Here is a 22,223-nt window from a genome sequence, read left to right as displayed (position 1 = left end):
TTTCATATGTTAATTCATCTTCACTAACATCTGTAGACAACTTGGTTGTGCCATCTATTGCTACACATATTTCCTGTGGAATCTGATCATCTTCAAACCATTTTATTGTGTACTGCTTATGTTTGAGTTCCCAGCCGCTGTGCTCTTCTTGCTACTTTACTGGAGTTATTGTCTCCCTTCTTCCATACTGATGCTACATACTGTACAGTAGTTTGCATGCTTAATTTTTTCAGCCAAAACTGATCTGCAAGGAGGAAGAATCTCGGATCACTATGTTTAATATTTTCAAGAGGATGCCGATGAGTAGCAGGTGCATTATTTTGCCGAAACAAAGCAAATCTTGCATCATTCAAACCTTTAAACTTTCCTTTCCCACAGAGAGTGCACGCAAATGATTCTGATGACAAGATCACACCTGGAGTTACTTTTGGATAATCCCCAACCTTGGAAAATGTTTCCTGAAAAACCTTAGACTTTTCCATAATATCATACGGACGTGCTTTTCCTTTTCGCATGAATGATTATGTGTAGTCGCATCCTGTAAAAGCATGTATTGCTTGATAAGGCAGAGCAGGTGGTCTCTCTTAAATTAGCAGCAAGGGCAGTAACATCTATATATCTACGAGAGTTGTTGCTGCTAAATCCAAGGTCCACCCAAACTTTGGTAGTACCAGTACCCTTGGCAATATGGTAAAGAAGGATCACCATTATATCTGTCATTTTTTCCTTGTTATGGTTCACAAGCAAAACAACTCGTGTGTCGGCTTCCTCATGCTGACAACCAAGTTCAGGTACAATCTGCTGAAACACTTATCCTCTTTTTACTTCAAATTTATAACACTCTTCTTATAGTGCTAGATAAATTTCATGACCGTCTAACATTTCCTTGCAGGTGTCCTTTTCCCATTCAGCTGCAAGGAAATTGAAGAGTGACGTCTTGGTAGGCCGGATGACAGTGCTTGACTGAAGTTTTTTGGTCGTAACTGATCAGGGTCAGCAATAACAATGTGTCGTTCGATATCTTTGATTGATGGACTTGTACAAGCATCACCCACAATGTCCACTCGTCTAGCATGAGAACACAAACTTTGACAGCAGGACTTTCTCAGGGAGATCTGACAAAGATATGACGAGAAACATTGTATCCACAGGGTATAACACAAGCTTCGAGTGTGGAAGGTGGCTGACTGTTTACTTTCGTTTCAAGTTTCTTTAGGAGCGTAGACTTTTCTGTTTTATTGATTAATCCATTAAGATGAGCCAGAGGTGCAGGTACAGGAGTGATGGGGTAACTCAGAACTTTAGAAAGATCAATATAAATTTTTGTGGCTAGGTATAATAACCTTCCAAATAGGTCTCTTGTTGCTTGTGTCTCTTGGATCTTCCTAACTTCACCAGTTAACTTGACATTTACTCCTCCTGTTACAAAGTTCTTCACTCTTCGCCGTGGTATTGGTTTTCAAATCTACTAGCATCATTATAACAGTCTGTTACTAACTCATCATACCACTTCTGGCCAATATCAATATACTGTGTCAACTCTTCTTTCACTTTTTCTGAAACTGCACAGCCAGTTGAAATGCAATACAGATTTTCATCACTAACAAGGTCATAGTGATAACTTGCAAAGTGCAGCATTTAATGACAAAACCTCATCAGTTAGTTATTGTACTGACCACTAAATTATATTTCAATATTAATTATATAGACTGTTATGTAAAAATTTTAACCCTTTGCCACAGATTTTGGGCCAGGCTGTATCAAGTAAGAAGTGATATTTTGACTTATTCACATAATATATATTAAAAAAATACCATCAAACCTTTTGACCTCGGACGGGTGATTAACCCCCTTCCCCCTAGTTCTTGGACTATTACAGGTAGAAGACTGTTGATACCTCGAAGACCACACACAAGTTGCACCATAGCCCCATCACATATCATCCTCTTCTCTACTTTAACTACATCCTCTGTTTCCTCAGGTTGAGTCACAACTGTTATTATATCGAATTTATTTTAATATTACATGAAAACATATCACCCTGTTATTGTCTGCCGTGTTTGTTTCCTATAGTGACATCATCCTGCAGTGTGTTGATAGTGGCAGCGGAGGTTCTTGAAGAGACTCTGTGATGTGTTTAAGGCCTGACTGACAGTGTTATTATATGTCAATCACTGAATTTTTATTTATTCGTAAAAACCCAGACATAAAAGGGAGACTTCCTGCACTGCCTCCTCCTGTCTGTGGGGGTGAATCTAGGCATACGCGGCTGACACTTTCACTTGCCACTTAATATACTGTAAATAGCCAGTGAGCTGAGACTCGAGGGCAGGTGAGAACATCACTCTTCAGGTTAAGGTAAGATGTTCGTCCTGATCTGTCATGAGGGCTAAGTGGTTCTCACGACAACAAAAACAAATGTAATGCAATAGATAATTCTCCTCAAACGCATCAACTTTGAGAAACTTTGCACATATTAAACTCAATAACACTGTCCATGAAAGACTAACGCACCAGCCCAGTAGGTTCATCAGAAGATATGCATGGATTCGGAGATTTTAGGTAAACATTCCTGGCAAACATGAAACTCGACGCTCCAGAGATGAAATTAAAATTACGTGGGATTTAATCAGAATTACGAGAGGAAGACTGGAAACTCAACAAAAGGATGAATGCAGTTCACTCGTTCCAGCTAGTGGTGTGATAAGTTGCTCGTACCTCAGAACTGCGGTGCAGTGTCGCGATGCCTCTGAACCTGCCATTTAAACATGTCTCCTTAATTATGTTTTTTTTATTTGTCTCTTAACATGTTTCTCTCTCTTAAAATGTGTCTCAGTGTCTGTCTCTTAACATCTTTCTGCCATAACATGTTTCAATAAGTGCCTCTCGGCATGTATGTCTCAGCACCTTCCAGTTATTCTTATAAAATAGCAATAACACTCCGGTCAAAGCGTCATCCTACACTGCTGGTGATCCTCCATTCTCAGGCCACAGTGTTTTGGTGACCTGACACAACCCTTGATCTCTCAACAGAATACGAGTTATCTTGGTGAATCTGGCGTTTGATTTTTAACCCCCGCCTTTGAATCCCACAGTGTTGGTGATGCTGGTGAGTGTGACGTCACTGGCCACCATCAGTTGTGACCGCATGGTGGGTGTGGTGTATCCCTTCCACCAGCACTTCAAGTACTGGCAGTCGGCCGCCATCATCTTGGCCATCTGGATCATGTCAGCGGCCATTGCTGTTCCTTTTGGTCTCTACAGGGTGTACACGGTAAGTATCTTCTGCTTAGCTAATAATATATTTTATATTTCACTATTCATATTGCCGTACAAACGTAATTTGGAAAATTGACATATTCCCCCAGCAAGAAGAAAAATAGATGAGTGTTTTCTTTCTAACATAGAATTAATATCATGGATCGGTAAGGAACCTATTTTCAAAATTTTATTTTGTTTGTATTATATATCGACAAGTGTCAATAACACGTCCGGACAGCTCTATTGGCTTGTAGTCTCTTCGAAGAGTCTTGTGAAGTCGAAACGTTAATAAACCTCAGGTCTAAACTGTTTACTTTTACTTTTTACTTATATCCTCTTCCCACTGATCGTCTCGTTACCCACTTGGGCGGTCGGTCATGTCTTTGTTACGCACTGTTGGCAAGTACTGGGCATGCACTGGCTCCTGATTATATCAGAACCTGTTCCAGTGTTAGTCAAGTCTGGCCTTGAATGAATTCACACTCGGTGCCGTCACAACACTCTATGGCAGATTATTCCAAGAATTCACAATTTTCACTCCGAAAAGGTTTGCCCTCGCAGTTTTCTAGAGTTGTGGTTTCTTCAACCTTGAGCTGTGACCCCTTGTGGGACGGGCGTCCACCAGGTCCACGTATGAACATTCGACCGAGTAGTCCCTCCTGAGATAAGAACATAAGAACATAAGAATGGAGGAAACTGCAGCGGGCCTATTGGCCCATACTAGGCAGTCCCGTTTACACCCAACCCCTATTGCTCATATAAGCATCCAACCTATGTTTGAAGCTATGCAGCGTATTCGAGTTAATGATGATATTTGGTAACTTGTTCCATTCATCCACAATTCTGTTTCCAAACCAGTGTTTACCTATTTCACGCCTAAATCTAAATTTGTCCAATTTAAAACCATTGTTACGAGTTCGCTCCTGGTTGGATAGATTGAGTACCTTTGTAATGTCCCCTTTGTTTAGCCCTGCCTTCCACTTATACACCTCTATCAGGTCGCCCCTCGCTCTACGTCTCTCGAGGGAGTGCAAATTAAGATGCTTTAACCTGTCTCTATACTCAAGGTTCCTAATGCCCGGGATTAGTCTTGTCATTCTCCTCTGAATTCTTTTCAAGGATTCTATATCCATTCTGTAATACGGTGACCAGAACTGAACTGCATAATCTAGGTGTGGTCTCACAAGAGCAAGATACAGTTTTAGGATGACCTCGCTAGTCTTGTAACTAACACTCCTTTGTATGAATCCAAGTACTTTATTAGCCTTGTTACGAGCAAAAACACATTGTTTACTTGGCTTAAGGTTCCTACTTATCATTATTCCTAAATCTCTCTCGCAGTCGGATTTCTCTATGGCATCATTGTTCATCTGGTATCTGGTTTCCCTGTTTACATCTCCTATACTGAGTACTTTACATTTGTCCACGTTGAATTTTATCTGCCATTTTTCAGACCATTCGAAAAATTTGTTTAGATCTTCCTGTAGTTTTGCTGAGTCCTCGTCAGATTTAATAACACGTCCTATTTTAGTGTCATCAGCAAATTTACTTATGTTGCTGTCTATGCCGATATCTATGTCGTTTATGTATATAATAAATAATAATGGTCCAAGTACTGAGCCTTGGGGAACTCCACTTGTGACGTTGCTCCAATGGGACTTAGTGCGTTAATGCTCACTCGCTGTTTCCTGTCCTGTAACCACGCCCTAATCCATTTAAGGATGTTACCTTTGATACCATGAGCTTCTACCTTTCTAATTAGTCTTTCGTGGGGGACTCTGTCGAAGGCTTTGCTAAAGTCGAGATATACCACATCATAATTGTGCCCCTCGTCCACCGATTCGAAAACTGATGAAAAAAATGTTAATAGATTAGTTAGGCAAGAACGTCCGCTTGTGAAGCCATGCTGGGAATCATTGATCAATCGGTGCTTCTCCAGGTGATTTCGAATAGAGTTTGAAATGATTGCTTCCTGTAATTTGCCTACTATTGATGTTAGACTGATTGGGCGGTAGTTAGAGGATAGTGATCTATCCCCCTTCTTGAAAATCGGTATTACATTCGCTATCCTCCAGGATTCTGGTACTACACCTGTTTTTAAGGACATGTTAAACAACTTTGCTAAGGGCATACTAAGCTCTTCCTTACATTCCTTTAATACTCTGGCAAATATCTCATTGGGACCAGGTGACGTATTTGGCTTTAGTTTGTCTATTTGCTTACTAACATCGTTACTAGTCACTTCTATCTCGCCTAATTTGTTTTCTTCACTATCTCTGAATAGAGTCGGTGCCTCGGGTATCATGTTTAAATTTTCTGTGGTGAAAACTGTTGAAAAATATTTATTCAAATTATTGCTCATTTCTCTGTCGTTATGAGTGAGCTCGCCGGTGTCTGACCGTATTGGTCCAATGTTTTCTCGTGTTTTAGTTTGATACATTTGGTTGAATCCTTTGGGGTTTGTCTTCGCCTCCCTTGCTATCCTTACCTCATTATTCCTCTTTGCTTTCCTTATCTCGGTTTTAACCCTACTCGCCAATACCCTATAATAGTCCCGGAGGTGAATTTCGCCACGCTTTATCCTTCTACCTATAGCCTTCCTTTGGCCAATGATGTTCTTTAAATAATTATTTATCCATTTAGGGTCATTGTTGTCTGATCTGAGTTTTTTGTATGGTATGTTCTGCCTTTGTGCATTAAGTAACTCACTATTTAAATTGTCGTGGAACTCGGCAATCTCAGATCTCGTTATCGGGTATGTCATCTGTCAGGTTCACGGCCAAGCACGACACCCCCTCTCTCAGCTGCCTCTTTAAACTGTCAAAGTTCGCCCTTCTGAAATCTGGTACTTTAGTGGAATTTTCCTTACGTCTGCCCTGAAAATCTAACTGGAATCTAATTTCTTTGTGATCGCTGTTTGCAAGTTCGTTCCCTACCTCGACACTGCTAATGAGGTTTTCTCTGTTTGACAGAACTAAATCGAGTATATTATTACCCCGTGTGGGTTCGGTTATATGTTGACTTAGAAAACAGTCCTGGATCGTCTCGAGAAAATCCTCTGATTCTGAGTTACCTGTAAGGTCAGTCCAATCTATTTGGCCAAGGTTAAAGTCGCCTACTATACAGACTTTGTTGTGTATGGAAGCCCTGCGCATTTCATCCCAGATAAGTCGCTCATTGACTCTATCAAGATTGGGAGGTCTATATATTACTCCTGTGATTAATTTTTCCCTACCGTCAATTAATTCTATCCAAATTGTTTCTGTATTCCGCTCAGTTTTTATTTCCTTATTTATTTCACACTTCAGATTATTCCTAACATAGATTGCTACTCCGCCTCCTTTCCTGGTCTGCCTATCGGTATGGAACAGTTTGTAACCCGCAATTTGGTATTCGACTGGTAACTCACGTGTGTCTAGGTTGATCCATGTTTCAGTGAATGCTATTATATCGATTTTTTCGGTACATACCAAGGCCGTAATATCATCCATTTTGTTTCTCATACTTCTACTGTTCGCGTAGTATACACTTAAGTTAGTCGTGTTCTGAGTCCTCCCCTTACCGCGTTTAGTTTTAAACTCCCTGTCTAATTTAGTTTTGTCATGATTCCTAACACTATTTCCCTGTAATCTTTCACTTTGTTTACCCGCTCCCACTGCAGTCTTCTCCATCCCCGTGCTCATTTGTTCTAGCAGTTTAAAGACTTCGATATCTTTTGAACTGCCCCCTCTAGAGCCCCAGCCAGGGTGCTACTCCATCCCTAGACAGGTGCACCCCATCCCTAGCATAAAGGTCCCTTCTGCCATAGAAGTCGTCCCGGTTGTCAATGAATGGGACTGATATTGACTTTCAATATCTGTCAAGACGGTCGTTGACACCAACTGCCCTTGACAACCATTCACTGCTAACTCTCCTTCTAGGCAGGACACCACATATGATAGGGATCCCTCCCTTAGTCCTAATACGATCTATATCTGCCTTGAACTTATCAAGAAGCTCCTCGTTCCTACACCGGCCAACATCATTGCTTCCTGCACTGAGGCAGATAATGGGTTTGTTCCCATTACCAGACAAGATATTGTCCATCCTGTCAATTATATGCCCCACCCCAGCTCCTGGCAAACACACCCTCATCCTATTTTTGTTTTTACCACAAAAGGCCCTGTCCATGTACCTTACCTGTGAGTCACCAACAATTAAAGTTTTTATACCTTCCTTGTCATCTCTGTCCCTGACTGTACTAACGTCCAATTCGTCTATCAAGGGACTGAATGGGTTGGTACACGTAGCTGTTGTTGTCGTTGTTGTCGTATCCTTGGTGTACTTATTCACCACCAGCTTCGTCTTCCCACTACTCGCAACCTTCCACTCGTTTGAGTTTTCGTCAGACACTGGCTTTACCCGTCCAGCCTCCCCTTTTAACTTCGATTTGGTCGCCCCTTGCCAGTCTGTAGTATAAGCTAGGCATTTGCAGGCGTTCTAATCCCTTTGGGTATTTCCGCCTTGTTCTATAATTTGAGTTCAAACATCTAGTACCTTCAGTAATTTGTGTTAACCAGGATCGTCCCGGCATAAAACCGTGTCGGAAGTCCTTTACAGGGTTGTTTCGTAGTAGATGTTCCATCATGGCATCTCTTATGATACTCTCTAGTACTTTGCACACTATGCTGGTCAGTCTCACTGGTCTATAATTATTCATAGAGTGACGATCGCCCTTCTTGAGTCGAGGACTTACTGTACATAAACCATTTCCCAGTCATGGGGGATATTTTGCTCATACAGGCCTTTGCAGGACAGGATCTTAAGGAGCTCCGCAAGCTGGTTATACAGTTCTCTTAACACTCTGGTATGTACCATATCAGGGCCGGGACTCTTGTGAATCTTAAGCTTTGACAGTTTATTTCTTATACCCTCCTCTGAGAACATAATGGAGATCAGCACTGTGTCAAACCGTATTTCCGCAAACGCAAGAAGATTGTTCACATCCTCTCTTGTGAACACCGAGGAAAATAATTTGTTCAACGCCTCTGCCTTATCTAAGTCAGATTCTGCATAACTGCCATCTTCAAGCCTCTGGTCCGATACACCTTCTCGCGTTTTTAATTTCGACTTTGCTTAGCGGTAAAACGCCTTTGGGTTTGATTTGACCTCGCTTGCAATCCGCCTCTGTAACTCTTTTTCAGCCCTTATACACTCTGACTTTGCTTGGTTCCTGGATTTGACATACATCCTCCTGTCCTACTCATCTTTTGTCCTAACCCACGTCTCTGATTCCTGAGTTTTCTTTTTAACTTTGTCGACCGTGGCTTACTTTTACTGGCTATGATATTCAGCATAGTGTCTGCGTTCTTATTTCTTAGTAAATCAGGCCAATGCATACTCCTCATTTCCTCCCGCATCCCGTCTTAATCTCCTTTGTAATGTTTGGACCTGGTTTTTTCATACACCAAGTAACAGTTAAACTTGAAGGGCAACGTTACATGGTGACTGGTGCCTGTTGTTTCCATACCACCCTCCCTCTCCACATGTCATGATAGAATGTATTTATACTGTATGTATGTATGTATGTATGTATGTATGTATGTATGTATGTATGTGTGTGTGTGTGTGTGTGTGTGTGTGTGTGTGTGTGTGTGTGTGTGTGTGTGTGTGTGTGTGTGTGTGTGTGTGTGTGTGTGTGTGTGTGTGTGTGTGTGTGTGTGTGTGTGTGTGTGTGTGTGTGTGTGTGTGTGTGTGTGTGTGTGTGTGTGTGTGTGTGTGTGTGTGTGTGTGTGTGTGTGTGTGTGTGTGTGTGTGTGTGTGTGTGTGTGTGTGTGTGTGTGTGTGTGTGTGTGTGTGTGTGTGTGTGTGTGTGTGTGTGTGTGTGTGTGTGTGTGTGTGTGTGTGTGTGTGTGTGTGTGTGTGTGTGTGTGTGTGTGTGTGTGTGTGTGTGTGTGTGTGTGTGTGTGTGTGATGAAAGAAGAAACACGAACTTGTGTTTTCTTTCCTTGTGGTTATCAGCATATATCAGCGCACCTCACGCGCATATATATATATATATATATATATATATATATATATATATATATATATATATATATATATATATTGGACCTGTAATGAAACGGGTAAATATTCAGGACATGATGTTTCAGTAGCATATGTGCACCCGGTCGGTTACAATGAGTTTACGGAGGATGGATTCAATTTAGGAAAAATAAAAACTTTTGAATTGGCTGTAACAATGGCGAGTCTGTCGAGTTAAGACAGACAAGTACAGTAATTGTTATTTTTTTTATAATTCCATGGAAACGTTAACTGTCTGGCCTCATTATTCGAAAATACATTTTGGGTTTCTCGAGGCGTTATCACCACGGTCAACTGTCGACATAATTTGTTATTAGAAAAATTTGGGGAACATTTAAGGCGCCTCATTGTAATGACAATTTAAAATTCTTTTTTTTGTTAAATATTAAAGTCATTTACATTTCCATGTCTTGTGTAATGTCGAGGTTAGAAATTAGAGTATTAAAATTAATGTTGTAGGGTTACGTGATGTTATGTTATCTAGCACTCAGGGTGGATGGATGGAAACTCTAGGTGGTGGTTTTCTTGTATAAAATATATTATATACAAGCCAGTGTAATGAGACAAATCTCACCTGAAGAAGATGACATATAGGTAGAATATTGATAGTATAAGAGTATAAAAGAGAGAAAGATTTTGGTAGCGTGGCCGTGATAGTTATTTACACTGTCAATACACTTATCGTATCTTATATGTCAATACACATCTATTACGTCTTAAGGGCGACTTCTCAAACACCGCTTCGTTACAACTCTTTATTAATTACGAACATGACATGGACACATTAATAACACCTTCTATTGACGTTACTAGGACATTATATTTACGTTACTAGGACATCATATTACGTTACTAGACACTCTGATTCTCGGACACGAACATGAAATGAATACACTTCCCACGTAAGTAACTCATCCCATGGAAAGCTCTGACAAACACTCACGTGACCTGGGGGAGGCCTAGCAGGTGGTCCTGGGTTGCCTCTATGGGAGACTGCTTAGCTGGGCGCCGGAGGGAAGTCTCGGTCCTGACCGGAGGCGACTGCAGGCAACCCGAGGCGGCTTGCCTCCGGCCCCTGACTTCTCTCGAGCAGGACCCGTGGTGTAGACGCTGGCCCTTCCTCGTCACATTCCACACTCTCTCTCTGTCCCTCTCTGGCTCTCTGTCTCCGGGTATCTCTCTCGTCTCTCCCTGAGGGAGGACTAGGACGTCCTATATATTGGGAGGCGAGCCGTCAGGTTGAGCTGGTCGGGGGGGTGGGGGGGGGCGAAGGGTCTCCTTACATTTGACCTGGCCAATGTGAGGTCAGGTCTGGACTTTTTCAGAGACTATAAGTTGTATCTTCTGGAGAAGTCATCAGGTGGGGCCATTGTGTATATTGGGAGAGAGCCGGCCGGTGCCCCCTTACATGTGTGACATGGGAGGGGAGCCTGGCTGATTTATAACCCTTGGTCAGCCGTGAGAGTTACCCTACACTTGACCTCCCTAATGTCGGGTAAAGAGGACTGTTTCTGAGATGTAAGCTGTGGTCTGACAACCCATCACTACACCAGTCTGGTGCTGGAGATGCCGTGTGGTGAGAAGCTTGCTCAAGAGACACGTTCAGTGAGTAGCGTGCTTGAGGAGGTATCTGTGCAAGAGCTTCGTTAGAGGAGGTGTTGCGTGTTGCTGTCCTCCAGGTTGAATGAGAGCTGGAGGACAGCGAGGAGCTTGCTTGGAGGAGGTGTTGCGTGTTCAGGAACGTAGGGCAGAATCCATCTCAATGGAGAGACTGAGAGCTTATATACACAGCAGCCGGAAGTAAACCTGTGGGAACTCGCCGGTTGCTTGACTCCGTTGCTAGGGCAAACGTCGCAGGTGGCGACCCCTCTCCCCACCCCCCCCCGTGAGCAGCTCGCTGGTTGCTAGGATACTGTCGCATTGGAATGCGGCTACGCAGCTGTAGGGGAGAGATCCACTACAATACTCCCCTCCCCTCTGGTCCCTGTAGGAGACTTGTTGTCGGCAGGGTTGTATCCCACATGAGAGACATAACGGGCAGGGGTGTGGATCAGTCGGCCACTGCGGGTGACGACTCTGTCTGGAGGCACGAGATCTGTGGGAGAAGCAGAGGGAGAAGGAGGGTTGTTGATAATAGAAGGTTGTACTGGCGAGGAATGTGGTGCTTCTCTTGCGGCAGGTACAGGGGTGCCGGGTGGGGTATCTGGGTCATTAGGGCCGGCTGCGGGGTCGTCAGGAGCAGTAGGTACCTCAGGATATAAAGAGGGTATGCAGAAATGTTGTGGGCGAGGTGGTGCTCTAAGTGGCAATGGTGGGTAGACTGGCGGAGGAGGTGCGGGATGAATGTGTTCAGGGCGGTGGGAAGGCTGGCGAGGGGCAGTAGCCTTGAATGCAGAAACCGCCTGACGTAGTGTTTGTAGTAGGTCGTGACGGGCAGCAGGAGTGAAGTGGTCAAGGTCAGAAGTAAGGAGTGTGATGTGCTGCTTGATAGTGTCGGAGGTTATGGCGTCTACCAGTCTCCGTCGATGTTGCTTCACCGTGTAGTTGCAGGGAGCCTCACAGCGTCTAGCTTTAGCGCCAAAACGTTGATATTACCAACAGAAGGTAGGTACATTGTGCTGGAGGCTGGCGGCGGGGTCTGGGGCAGGACGGGGGTGTTGGGGTCGGTAGGACACAGTGCGTGGGGCAGGAACAGGAGATGAAGCAGGCATGGAGGAGCAGAGCTCTTCAATGGTGTCCATCTTGTGGTTCAAAGTTTGCAACAGGTCCCTGACGTCTTGCTTGTCTGGTGGAGTGCTACTTCTCTGAGGAGCGTTGATCAGGTTGACGAAACCGGGGCTAAGTGGAGGTGTGACCACTGAGTGGTTTGCGGCAGCATGGCACACAGCAGTGTATTCGTGGAATACTCTGTCTGCCGTGGCTGGATAGGTCGCCGAGGTAGTAGTGTAGTCCAATGCCGAGAGGACGAGACGAACTTCTGCAGGGAGCTTCTGAGTGTGAAGCTGGCGCAGGATAGTGTCAGGAAGCCTGTCTGTGTGGCGGGAGTTCAGTCTTTGCATCTCGTCCCAGAGACGTGCAGACGTGGAGTTGCCGAGGGAGAAGCCGGATAGGTCTTGCAGGAGACTGGTGTGAGGCCGCTGGTAACACCTCTTGAGAGCATCTTGTAGAGCGGCGAATTTGTTGTCAGTTGAGGGTTGGTGATGACTTTTGCAACTTGTATGGCGACTTCTGTGTGCAGGGAACAGATCAGGGCGACGTATTTCTGTTTGCCAGTAGCTTGTGAGCCGATGAGGATTGCTTCCACATGATCTAACCAGTCCTCGACGTTGTGGTTGAAAGTCGGTAGAGAGATCCGTCCGTCCTCCATCCTGTGTGAGTGCGAATCTCCCGGGGTCACCATTTGTAGGGTTACGTGATGTTATGTTGTCTAGCACTCAGGATGGATGGATGGAAACTCTAGGTGGTGGTTTTCCTATATAAAATATATTATATACAAGACAGTCTGGTGCTGGAGATGCCGTGTGGTGAGAAGCTTGCTCAAGAGACACGTTCAGTGAGTAGCGTGCTTGAGGAGGTATCTGTGCGATAGAGGAGATGTTGCGTGTTGCTGTCCTCCAGGTTGAATGAGAGCTGGAGGACAGCAAGGAGCTTGCTTGGAGGAGGTGTTGTGTGTTCAGGAACGTAGGGTAGAATCCATCTCAATTCAAGTTCAAATTTAGAAGCTCCAACAACTTTCCCTGAATACGAATTCGCAACCTTTCGATTTACAACAGGTACCTACTTCACTGCTAGGTGAACAGGGACCAAGGGGGCTAGGAAGAGTGTCCAAACAACTTCCGCTTGCCTGGGAATCGAACCCGTGACATCTTGCTTGCGAGGCAAGAGCGGTACCGCTTCTACCACAAGCGCCCCATCCATCTCAATGGAGAGACTGAGAGCTTATATACAAAGCAGCCGGAAGTAAACCCGTGGGAACTCGCCGGTTGCTTGACTCCGTTGCTAGGGCAAACGTCGCAGGTGGCGACCCCCCCTGAGCAGCTCGCTGGTTGCTAGGATACTGTCGCATTGGAATGCGGCTACGCAATTGTAGGGGAGAGATCCACGACAATGTTACCAACAACGTATTTAAGATTTAAATTTTGTTAACTGCTTACAATTACGAAACATCGAATAATTTGCAGAAAACGACACAAACAAATGCAAAACTGGACTAGAAATTTAATTGTAATTTGCCTAAGATAAATTTTGATCATCAGGGTGTTAAAAAATTCTCTTGTAGAAAGTAAAATAATTTAAACTGAAGGAGTTAACCTGTTTAATATTATTTGTTTTATTAATGTGAAAGAGAAATTCGTAATGTTACATTTTATTTTTTTTCAGCTTGACAGGAATATTACGATGTTGCATAAGGCATCAGTGTACATTGAGGGACAAAACTATCTACCCAGTTTTGGATTAATGTGTCGCTCGAGCCTTCCTGTGAAACTTGAAACAGTTGGCGGCCTGGAGACTGTGATCCTGAGTTTCCAGAGCATCCCTGGTGTGCTTATATCATGACTGTAAAATATATAATTTTACCACATTTACCACTTTTGGAAGTTTGGATTCGTGATATGCTTCATGTTGCGGATAAAGGCTCAGGGCTTCCCAGATGAATCGTGCTACCCAGTCAGGCATACCAACTGTTCATATGTAGTCGAGGGAAGATAGTTTTGTCGCTCGCATTAGATTCTTTCAGTTGTTATTTCATAACAATTTTGGGAGAAAATTCAAAAGAAAAAAGTGGTTGAACATTTTATTGATCCGTAACGAAAATGAGGTAATCACATGTACGGTAGTATAGAACGCGGCTATAATTCGGAAAAACCATGTCAGGTAATTTAATAAACGAGCAGTCATTTTTGTTCTTTCAGTAGTTGGCACAAACATCCAGAAATACCACATATTGTACATACCTTTTCCTTTATCCTGAAGTGGTACTTCAAGAAGTTCTGGTTACATTAAGGTAAGGGAGACAATTTTTTAACTTTGCGTACCTTGAGCTGCCGAAGGACAGGAACAGTACACACAGATACGAAAAGAAAGTTTATAGCCTAATCTACCCTATTATCAAAATTTTTTCTGATTTCTCAGTTGGGGACTACCGTACCTTTAGCCTCGAGCCTAAAGTTGTCGAATCCTGTATCGATAACTATTTCTTTTCGGTAAATTAATTGGGAATGAAATGCGAATGTTCTTTATCCGACTAAAGAAAATCTATAATTTTATGTATGGGAAACAATGCCATTAATGTTTTCGTGTGACAACTGTTCCGATTCATTGTGGCATTTGTACCAACGATACGTGCACAGGGGGATAGGATGGGATGTTATTACCACGGTCTCGTAGGTGACGTATTAGGTAATGACCAGATGATTGAGTGATTCTTCTCAAAAATAGGTAAACCTGGTAACAAATGTATAGGTCATAGATGACTATTAATACTAGTGGGGCGGAATGGGCCCCAAACTATCAGTACTAGTGGCGTGGAATGGACCCAACTCTTAATGAAATGTCACGGCTCCAGACAGAGCCCAGGTCCGCCTCTGCTTCTGTTCAACCATGAAAAATCTAGTTCGTAATAAACCCCTGACAACTTGGCAGTATACACAACACAGCCAACCCCTATGAGAATACAGTAACCCAAACTCCTGCAGGTACACAGGTGGAAAGACTTAACGGAGCGGACGTGTGAAGAGAGTGAGATGATCCTCACTTGGTGGATTGTGGTGGTGGTCGCCCTCAACATTCTGCCCCTCACCATCATGGTAATCTCCTACTCCATCATCTTCGTCAACTTCAGCAAATACACCAACAGGGTCAGAGGACGAGGTGAGCTTTGTAAGGTAGTTCAAACAGTCATTTATCTGTATTCACAGACAGTGACTTGTATACTCTAAGACCACAGTCAGTCCTGTAGGTCCAAAAACAGTTAGCAACGTCTATCAAGAATAAGAAGACAGGATAATACTAATATAGCGTCTTCCTTGGTAAACAACAGAGCACCCGGCCATCCTGCATCTGAAGAAGAGGGTAGTAAGGATGATGTTCGTGATAGTGATCCTCTTCATCGTGTGTTGGATGCCCTTCCAGGTCACCCAGTTGGCCCGAGACCACTTCATCAACCAACAAGGCGCCCTCAAACCCGAGCTCCAGAAGGTGAGTGAGTGACAGTATCTTTCTTCGGCTGAGTGGCACCTCTTTGGGTATGTCCTGGGGTAAATGCCACCTCAGGTACTGTGTCCTTGGCTAATTGTTGTTTCTAATAGTGTCCTTGGCTAAGTACCGCCTCTAGCGTGTCCTTGAGTAAATGCTGCCTCCAGTAGTGCGTCCTTGGCTAAGTAATACTTCTAGTGGTGCGTGCTTGGTTGAGTACTACTAGTAGAATATCCTTGAAGAGGGTGTTCGTACTTCATCAAGTGTTGTATCATGTAAGACATGTCTGTGCAAACTGTGGCCTCAGGGCCACATGCGGCCTTCGAAGTCTTTCAATTCGGCCCTTTTCTGAAATTACCAATGAACTTCTTAACTACTACGAAAAACCTAAAAGAGCTGTGTTTTGTTGGATATATCTGTCCCCACTTGTTCAAAAACTGAACAATAAGTTAACAGTTTTTAAATCAAATCATTGTTATGGTCTGGATATTTGTCTTTTATTTTTACTTTTATCCTCTTCGCCACTGATCGGCTCGTTAGCCGCTTGGGCGATCGGTCACGTCTCTGATTACTTTTCCTTTTCATTTATCTTCTTCACCAAAAGATCGGCTCCCTAGCCGCCCGAGCGATCGGCCACGTCTCTGTCACGCACTGTTGGCAAATACTGGGCATGCACCGGCTCCTGAATGTACCTGAACCCGCTCCAGTGTTGGTCGTCTTGTCTTGAAAGACCTCACACTCGGTGCCGTTACAACTCTCTCTGGTAGATTGTTCCAAGAGTTTATAACCCTCACCCCGAAAAAGTTTGCCCTCACAGTTTTCTGGACTTGCGGCTTCTTCAATCTTGAGCGTCCGCCAGCTCCAAGTAAGGAAACTCGACTGAGTAGTGCCCCCTGAGATACTTATACACCTCAACTAGGTCGCCCCTTGCCCGTCTGTAGTATAAGCTAGGCAAGTTCAGGCGCTCCAATCTCTCAGGGTAGCTGAGGTGCCGAAGTGTAGGCACCAGTCTGGTGGCCCTCCTTTGGACATTTTCAACCAACTGACAGTCCCTAGCATATCTCGGGGACCAGACGGGGTGACAGTACTCCAGATAGGGAAGCACTTCACTCTTGAAGATCGTTACGAGGGACGGACCGTCTAGATATCTGAACGACCTTCTTATAAGACCCAATAATTTATTTGCCTGGTTTACCTTCTCGCAATGGCCCGAGAACTTCAGCTCATTGTCAACATACACACCTAGGTTCTTCTCACATTCAGTCTCAACTAGTGCAGTTTCTTCATCCCGTTGGGATATATGATACGCCTCCTTACCGTTGGTACGCCCCAGGTGCATCCTCTTACACTTCGTGACATTGAATCTCAGCAGCCATTTCTTCGACCATTCCTGGAGCCCACAGAGGTCCTTCTGCAGCTCTTCACAGTCCGCTTGGTTCTTAATTTCCCGAAATAACTTAGCGTCATCAGCAAACATTTGTATGGAGGAGTGTACAACGTCAGGCATGTCATTTATGAAACAAACAAACAACAGCGGGCCCAATCCACTGCTCTGTGGTACCCCACTTGTGACAGGATGACGATTTCGTACCATTAATCACCACACACTGCTTGCGGTCACGTAGACAGTCTTCTATCCACGCTAGGACATTTCCCCGAATTCCGTACCCATCCAGTTTGATTTTCAGCCTTTCATGGGGTACATTGTCGAAAGCCATGGCAAAATCTAGGTAAATATTGTCGATATTACCTCCCCTTTCCAGAATATGGGTCCAAATATCCAATACCATGAGCAGTTGTGTTAAGCAGGAGCGCCTCGGCATAAAACCGTGTTGGCAATCCTTTACAAGGTTGTTTCGTATTAGATGTTCCATTGTTGCATCTCTGATAATACTCTCAAGTACTTTACATATTATGCTGGTCAGGCTCACCGGTCTATAGTTGTTCGTGGAGTGACGCTCGCCCTTCTTGAAGATAGGACTCACATAAGCCACTTTCCATTCACTGGGGACCATTTGTTCATCCAGGCATTTACAAAACAGGATCTTCAGGGGCTCTGCAAGCTCGTTGCACAACTCTCTTAGCACTCTAGGATGTACCATGTCAGGGCCGGGACTCTTATGGACCTTTAGCCTTGACAGTTTATTTCTAATAATCTCTTCTTCTCTTCTGTGAACACAATGTGGGTCAGTGCTGTGTCGAACCGTCTGTCTTCAAACGCAAGAAGGTTAGTTGCATCCTCTCTTGTGAACACTGAGGAAAAGAAGCTGTTCAATGCCTCAGAGTTAGCATGGTCAGAATCTGCGTAACTACCATCCACCAGCCTCAGGTCTAATACTCCTACTCGCGTTTTCAATTTCGACTTTGCATAGCGGTTAAACGCCTTTGGGTTTGACTTGACCTCGCTTGCAACCAGCCTCTGGAACTCCTTTTCAGCCCTTCTACACTCTATCTTTGCTTGGTTTCTGGCTCTTGCATACATCCTCCTGTCTTGCTCATCGTTTGACCCAACCCACGTCTTGAATTTCTGGGTTTTCTTCTTAATTTTGTCGACCGCCGCATGGTTCATGTGTAGGGATCCCCTCGTATTCCTAGAAGCACTTGGTTTGGTCTTGGGTATATATTTATCGATCAAATGGGTAACTTTACTAGTTATGATATTCAGCGTAGTGTCTGCGTTCTTGTATCTTAATGAGTCAGGCCAGTCGCGTGACTTCCATCAAGAGACAGAATAACGTCAGTCTATTAATGTAGATTCTTCAGTTATTACTCCTTCCCGTGAGCACATTTTTATTTTTATTTTCCTCGGATTTCCTTGTGAAAGTGTATGTAACAAACATGGCAAATGGCAGACTTAGAGCGTTGTGTTGTCTCTCATTCCAATAACTTGATACTTTTTTCTCGTGACTCCATGATGTATCCTCTTGTCACGACGTATTTTACAATAATCATGGGATATTGGCGAATGGATGTGAAGTTTTATCTCTGTAAATGTTATTTCGTTGGAAAACTTCTCGTCACTCACTCAGAAAAGGTTCCGGGGGGGGGGAGGGGGGGGAGATGTATAACCTAGGTGTTGCTCGTCAGGCTGATCGTGAATAAATATTTCAAGATAATATTTACAGTTCTTTGAGCATTAAAAACAAACATCCTTTGTAAGTTCTTTAATTACTGCTGTTGTCTCTAATTTTGGTGTGTGGCCACTCCACTGATGTTCCTATTTCTTACGTACACACCCAACTGCCGCTGCCAGACGTACAACAATCTCCTGACGGCGTCGCAGTACATGATCTACGTCAACCCTGCTGTTAACTGCATCGTGTACGCCCTCATGCACCAGACATTCAGGAGAGCCTTTAGGGTCACTTTCCCCTGGATCTTCAAGAGAAAGGTAAACCTCTGCCTCGCCCATTTGTCTAATTTATTTCCTTTTTTTAGTTGAGAAAATGTAAAACGGAGTTTCCTTACGTTGCCATATTTACCATTCTCCATTAAATCATTTGCAAGAAATTTTGTAAATATCTTCAGTCACAAACGATTCCCAAAATTCGAAGTTAGGATTTTGATTTCCGGAAACGTATTTGAAAGAATTTTTAATTAAAACGGACTACCTGAAGATTCTCCTCCCTAGCTTATTTTATCTGAAAATTAACAACCCTTACACTGCCTGAAGGAGTTAGGTTAGTTTAAATGAGATTAAGTTTGATTAGCTTTGCGTTAGAGTGGTTAATCTACAGATGATATAAGCTGGGGAATCGAATCATTAGGTTAACCATTAAGGCTTTTCTTCTTGAAGGATAGATGGAAAAATATGGCCACGCAAGGAAAGATAATATTTTACCTAGATAATTAATACTGCTGTTCGTGTTAAGAAGGACCGTCTCTCTCGACAGTCGCTGTTTGTGTTGACTCCTGGCCAAGGGAATCGTGGCTTCATGTGGTCAGTGCGGTCTACACAACACAACGGACGCCCCAGAGCTGCTTCTCCCAGTAGACGGTAAGTCGCACCCCGTCTGTCTGACGCAGATGTTTTTTCTCTTCCCTCTAATTCGTTGTATAATGGAATCCTGTGGTGAAATCCCTTATTCTCTGATAAGTTCTTCAGGCCACTGTGTGTTTCATCACTCCTTGATAGATTGCTCAGATCACCGTGTTGTTCTTCTCACTATCTTGGTCCCCATTATCTTTAACACCTGTTCGTTAAACTTTATTTTATCCTCTTCGCCCCTGATTGGCTCATTAGCCGCTTGGGCGGTCAGTTAGATCTCTGTTACGCACTGTTGGCAAGTAATGTCCATGTAGTGGCTCCAGAATGTATCTGTACCTGCGCCAGTGATGGTCAAATCTGGTCCTGAATGAGCTCACACTCGTTTCCGCCGTAACGCTCTCTGGCAGATTGTTCCAAGAGTTCACAACTTTCACTCCGAAAAGTTGGCCTTGACAGTTTACTTCACCCTTAACCTGTGACCTCTAGAGAGGCGGGCATGCGCCAGCTCCAGGTATGAACACTCAGCTGAGTAGTGCCCTCTGAGATGTTTATATACTTCTATTAAGCCATCCCTTGCCCGCCTATAGTATAAGCTAAGCAGTTGCAGGCGTTCTAGCCTCTCTGGATAGCTGAGGTAGTGCATACACCAGTTGGTGGCCCTTTCGACGTTTATCTTATGGTCTGTTTCAGTGAGTTCCTCAAAGCTCCGTGACATAGAGTTACAGACCTCCCATCCCATGCCCCTCAGGGGAATGCATGACCATTAGCTGAGTCGAGGAACTGAAGCCTCTTTTGATAATGCTGTGGTTCCCTGGAGAGAATTTCTGTAAGCTCTTGGAGGATTGGTAAAGACAGCCCGAAAATGATTATTGTAGTGTAGGGTCATGGATTGCACGTTGATTGGTCGATAGGTTCACGGGTGAATAACTCCTATCTCATATTTGAATTAATAAGCAATTGCTCAGATTTATATCTAGGTTCACTATGCAAATTTCACTGTTTCTTGAGTTAGTTTTTCCAACTTTATGCCTGACGATATCACATTAACAGTGAGAAAACTTGCTCTAGTAATCTCAGTCTAACCTAATCGAAGCTACACTAATTGAACCTAACGTAATCTAAATTAACCTCTACTAACCCGAAGTAATCTAATCTAATCTAATTTAACTTAATCCCATGCATCCTAATCTAACCCACTCTAACTTGACTAAATCTAACTAAACCAAACCTAATCTAATATCACCTAATCTAGGTTAATTCAACCTGATCCAAATTCATTTTCCATATCTTAATCAAATCTAACCTAACCTACCCCAACCTAACCTTTTAGATCTTTGTTCAAATTTCGTCGTCGTCAAGCCATACGTGAGAGACCCACCACCCGGGCCGAGGAAGAGGACGTGATCCAGGGGACGCAGCAGCCACAAGAGAGGTTGACCATGGCTGGAGGACCTGGCAGGAGGACTGACGAAGAATATGTCAAAGATTTACCCAGTAAGAAGACCTCTATTATGAGCCAAGGAGCTCTAGGTCACCTCATCACCCAAGTCATAGAGGAGGAAAGCACTAGTGACCTAGATTCAGAAAGAGTCTTGTGAGAGGTCAAGAAGCACCAGTGACCTTAACTCACAGAGAATCTTGTGAGACTTAAGGTAAATTCAAACAGTGTCATGAGCTTATGATTAACTGTCTCGACCACTACAATATACTGTACTGTACTGTACTGTACTGTACTGTACTGAAAATGTGCTATTCTTTTTTCTACAACATGAATATGTAAACATATATCATTCTATTGTATATATTACTATTATGAATTGTTTGGTGATTAGATTCTCTTGTTGTTTGGCCTCAGTTCAAGTTTAAGGGAAATCTGGATGTTGTTTTGAGTTGTTGAATACGTAAACAAGGCCACCTTGTTTATTGTATATAGTATAGTTGTAGGGGTTGATTATTATGTATATAAAACGTAATTTTGCATGATGTGAGTTCACTAGATGTTATGTTTATACTGAATATTAATGTTTTATTCATTTATATTTCACCTTTTGTTTATAAGTTGAAGTAGACTACAATTGTTGGCGGTGCTGTGCGGTTTTGTTGATCTAACAAAAATACAATGAGTGTTTACTATATTTTTTTATATATTCACAATCGATCAACCAAATATGTTATGACTATTTTACACTAAATATTTACAATAAAGTGTAGTCGCAATACAGCTAGTTACTAGACCATTCAGAAGAATTTTGAGAGTGTGGATTTAAAAGACACTTGAGTACATCTCCTTCGACAGGTTTGTAACCTCAGGGCAGCCTTGTGCTTACGGTTCCATCCACTGTTGTACGACTTGCCCACCATCTTGGATATTTAGCACTGATTTTCGGTTTTTTTAATTAAGACCTAAACTGACCTAAACTAACCTAACCTAACAACATAGCATAATCTAATGAAATATAAAATAACCTGACAATACATAACCTGAAAAAACTTATCTAATATAACATAATCTGATAAGTGATGAAAAAATGATCATATAACATATTTCAGCATAGTATAACATCATCAGCCCTCGCATGTCATCGTGCCCTCCCTTATTAGATCTCAGGGCAAAACTAGCGGGTTCCCATGACAGTTCTGGTCAAAAAAAGCTGGGTAGAGGAACTCGAACCTTGTGACCAACATCACAATAATAGATACCAGGGATGTCCTG

General features: G+C 43.2%; 1 protein-coding gene across 2 annotated transcripts in view; it reads left to right on the top strand.

Annotated features, from left to right (window-relative positions):
• LOC121861591 (substance-K receptor-like) overlaps positions 1–21,727 on the top strand; it is a 28,627-nt gene extending 6,900 nt beyond the window's left edge. Inside the window, exons 3-8 of one of the 2 annotated variants that reach the window (XM_042359475.1) lie at positions 3,096–3,274; positions 15,024–15,198; positions 15,368–15,525; positions 18,776–18,913; positions 19,416–19,519; positions 20,841–21,727. In XM_042359475.1, the coding sequence (XP_042215409.1) occupies positions 3,096–3,274; positions 15,024–15,198; positions 15,368–15,525; positions 18,776–18,913; positions 19,416–19,519; positions 20,841–21,108 (1,022 nt within the window). In that variant the 3' untranslated portion in view covers positions 21,109–21,727. The remainder of the gene's footprint in view (positions 1–3,095; positions 3,275–15,023; positions 15,199–15,367; positions 15,526–18,775; positions 18,914–19,415; positions 19,520–20,840) is intronic. The other variant, XM_042359477.1, reaches the window with a different exon arrangement.
• The last annotated feature ends 496 nt before the right edge of the window (positions 21,728–22,223 follow it).

Source organism: Homarus americanus, unplaced genomic scaffold (genome assembly GCF_018991925.1).
Source record: "Homarus americanus isolate GMGI-L3 unplaced genomic scaffold, GMGI_Hamer_2.0 scaffold24260, whole genome shotgun sequence".
Lineage (NCBI taxonomy): Eukaryota > Metazoa > Arthropoda > Malacostraca > Decapoda > Nephropidae > Homarus > Homarus americanus.
This window is presented reverse-complemented; position numbering and strand designations above follow the sequence as displayed.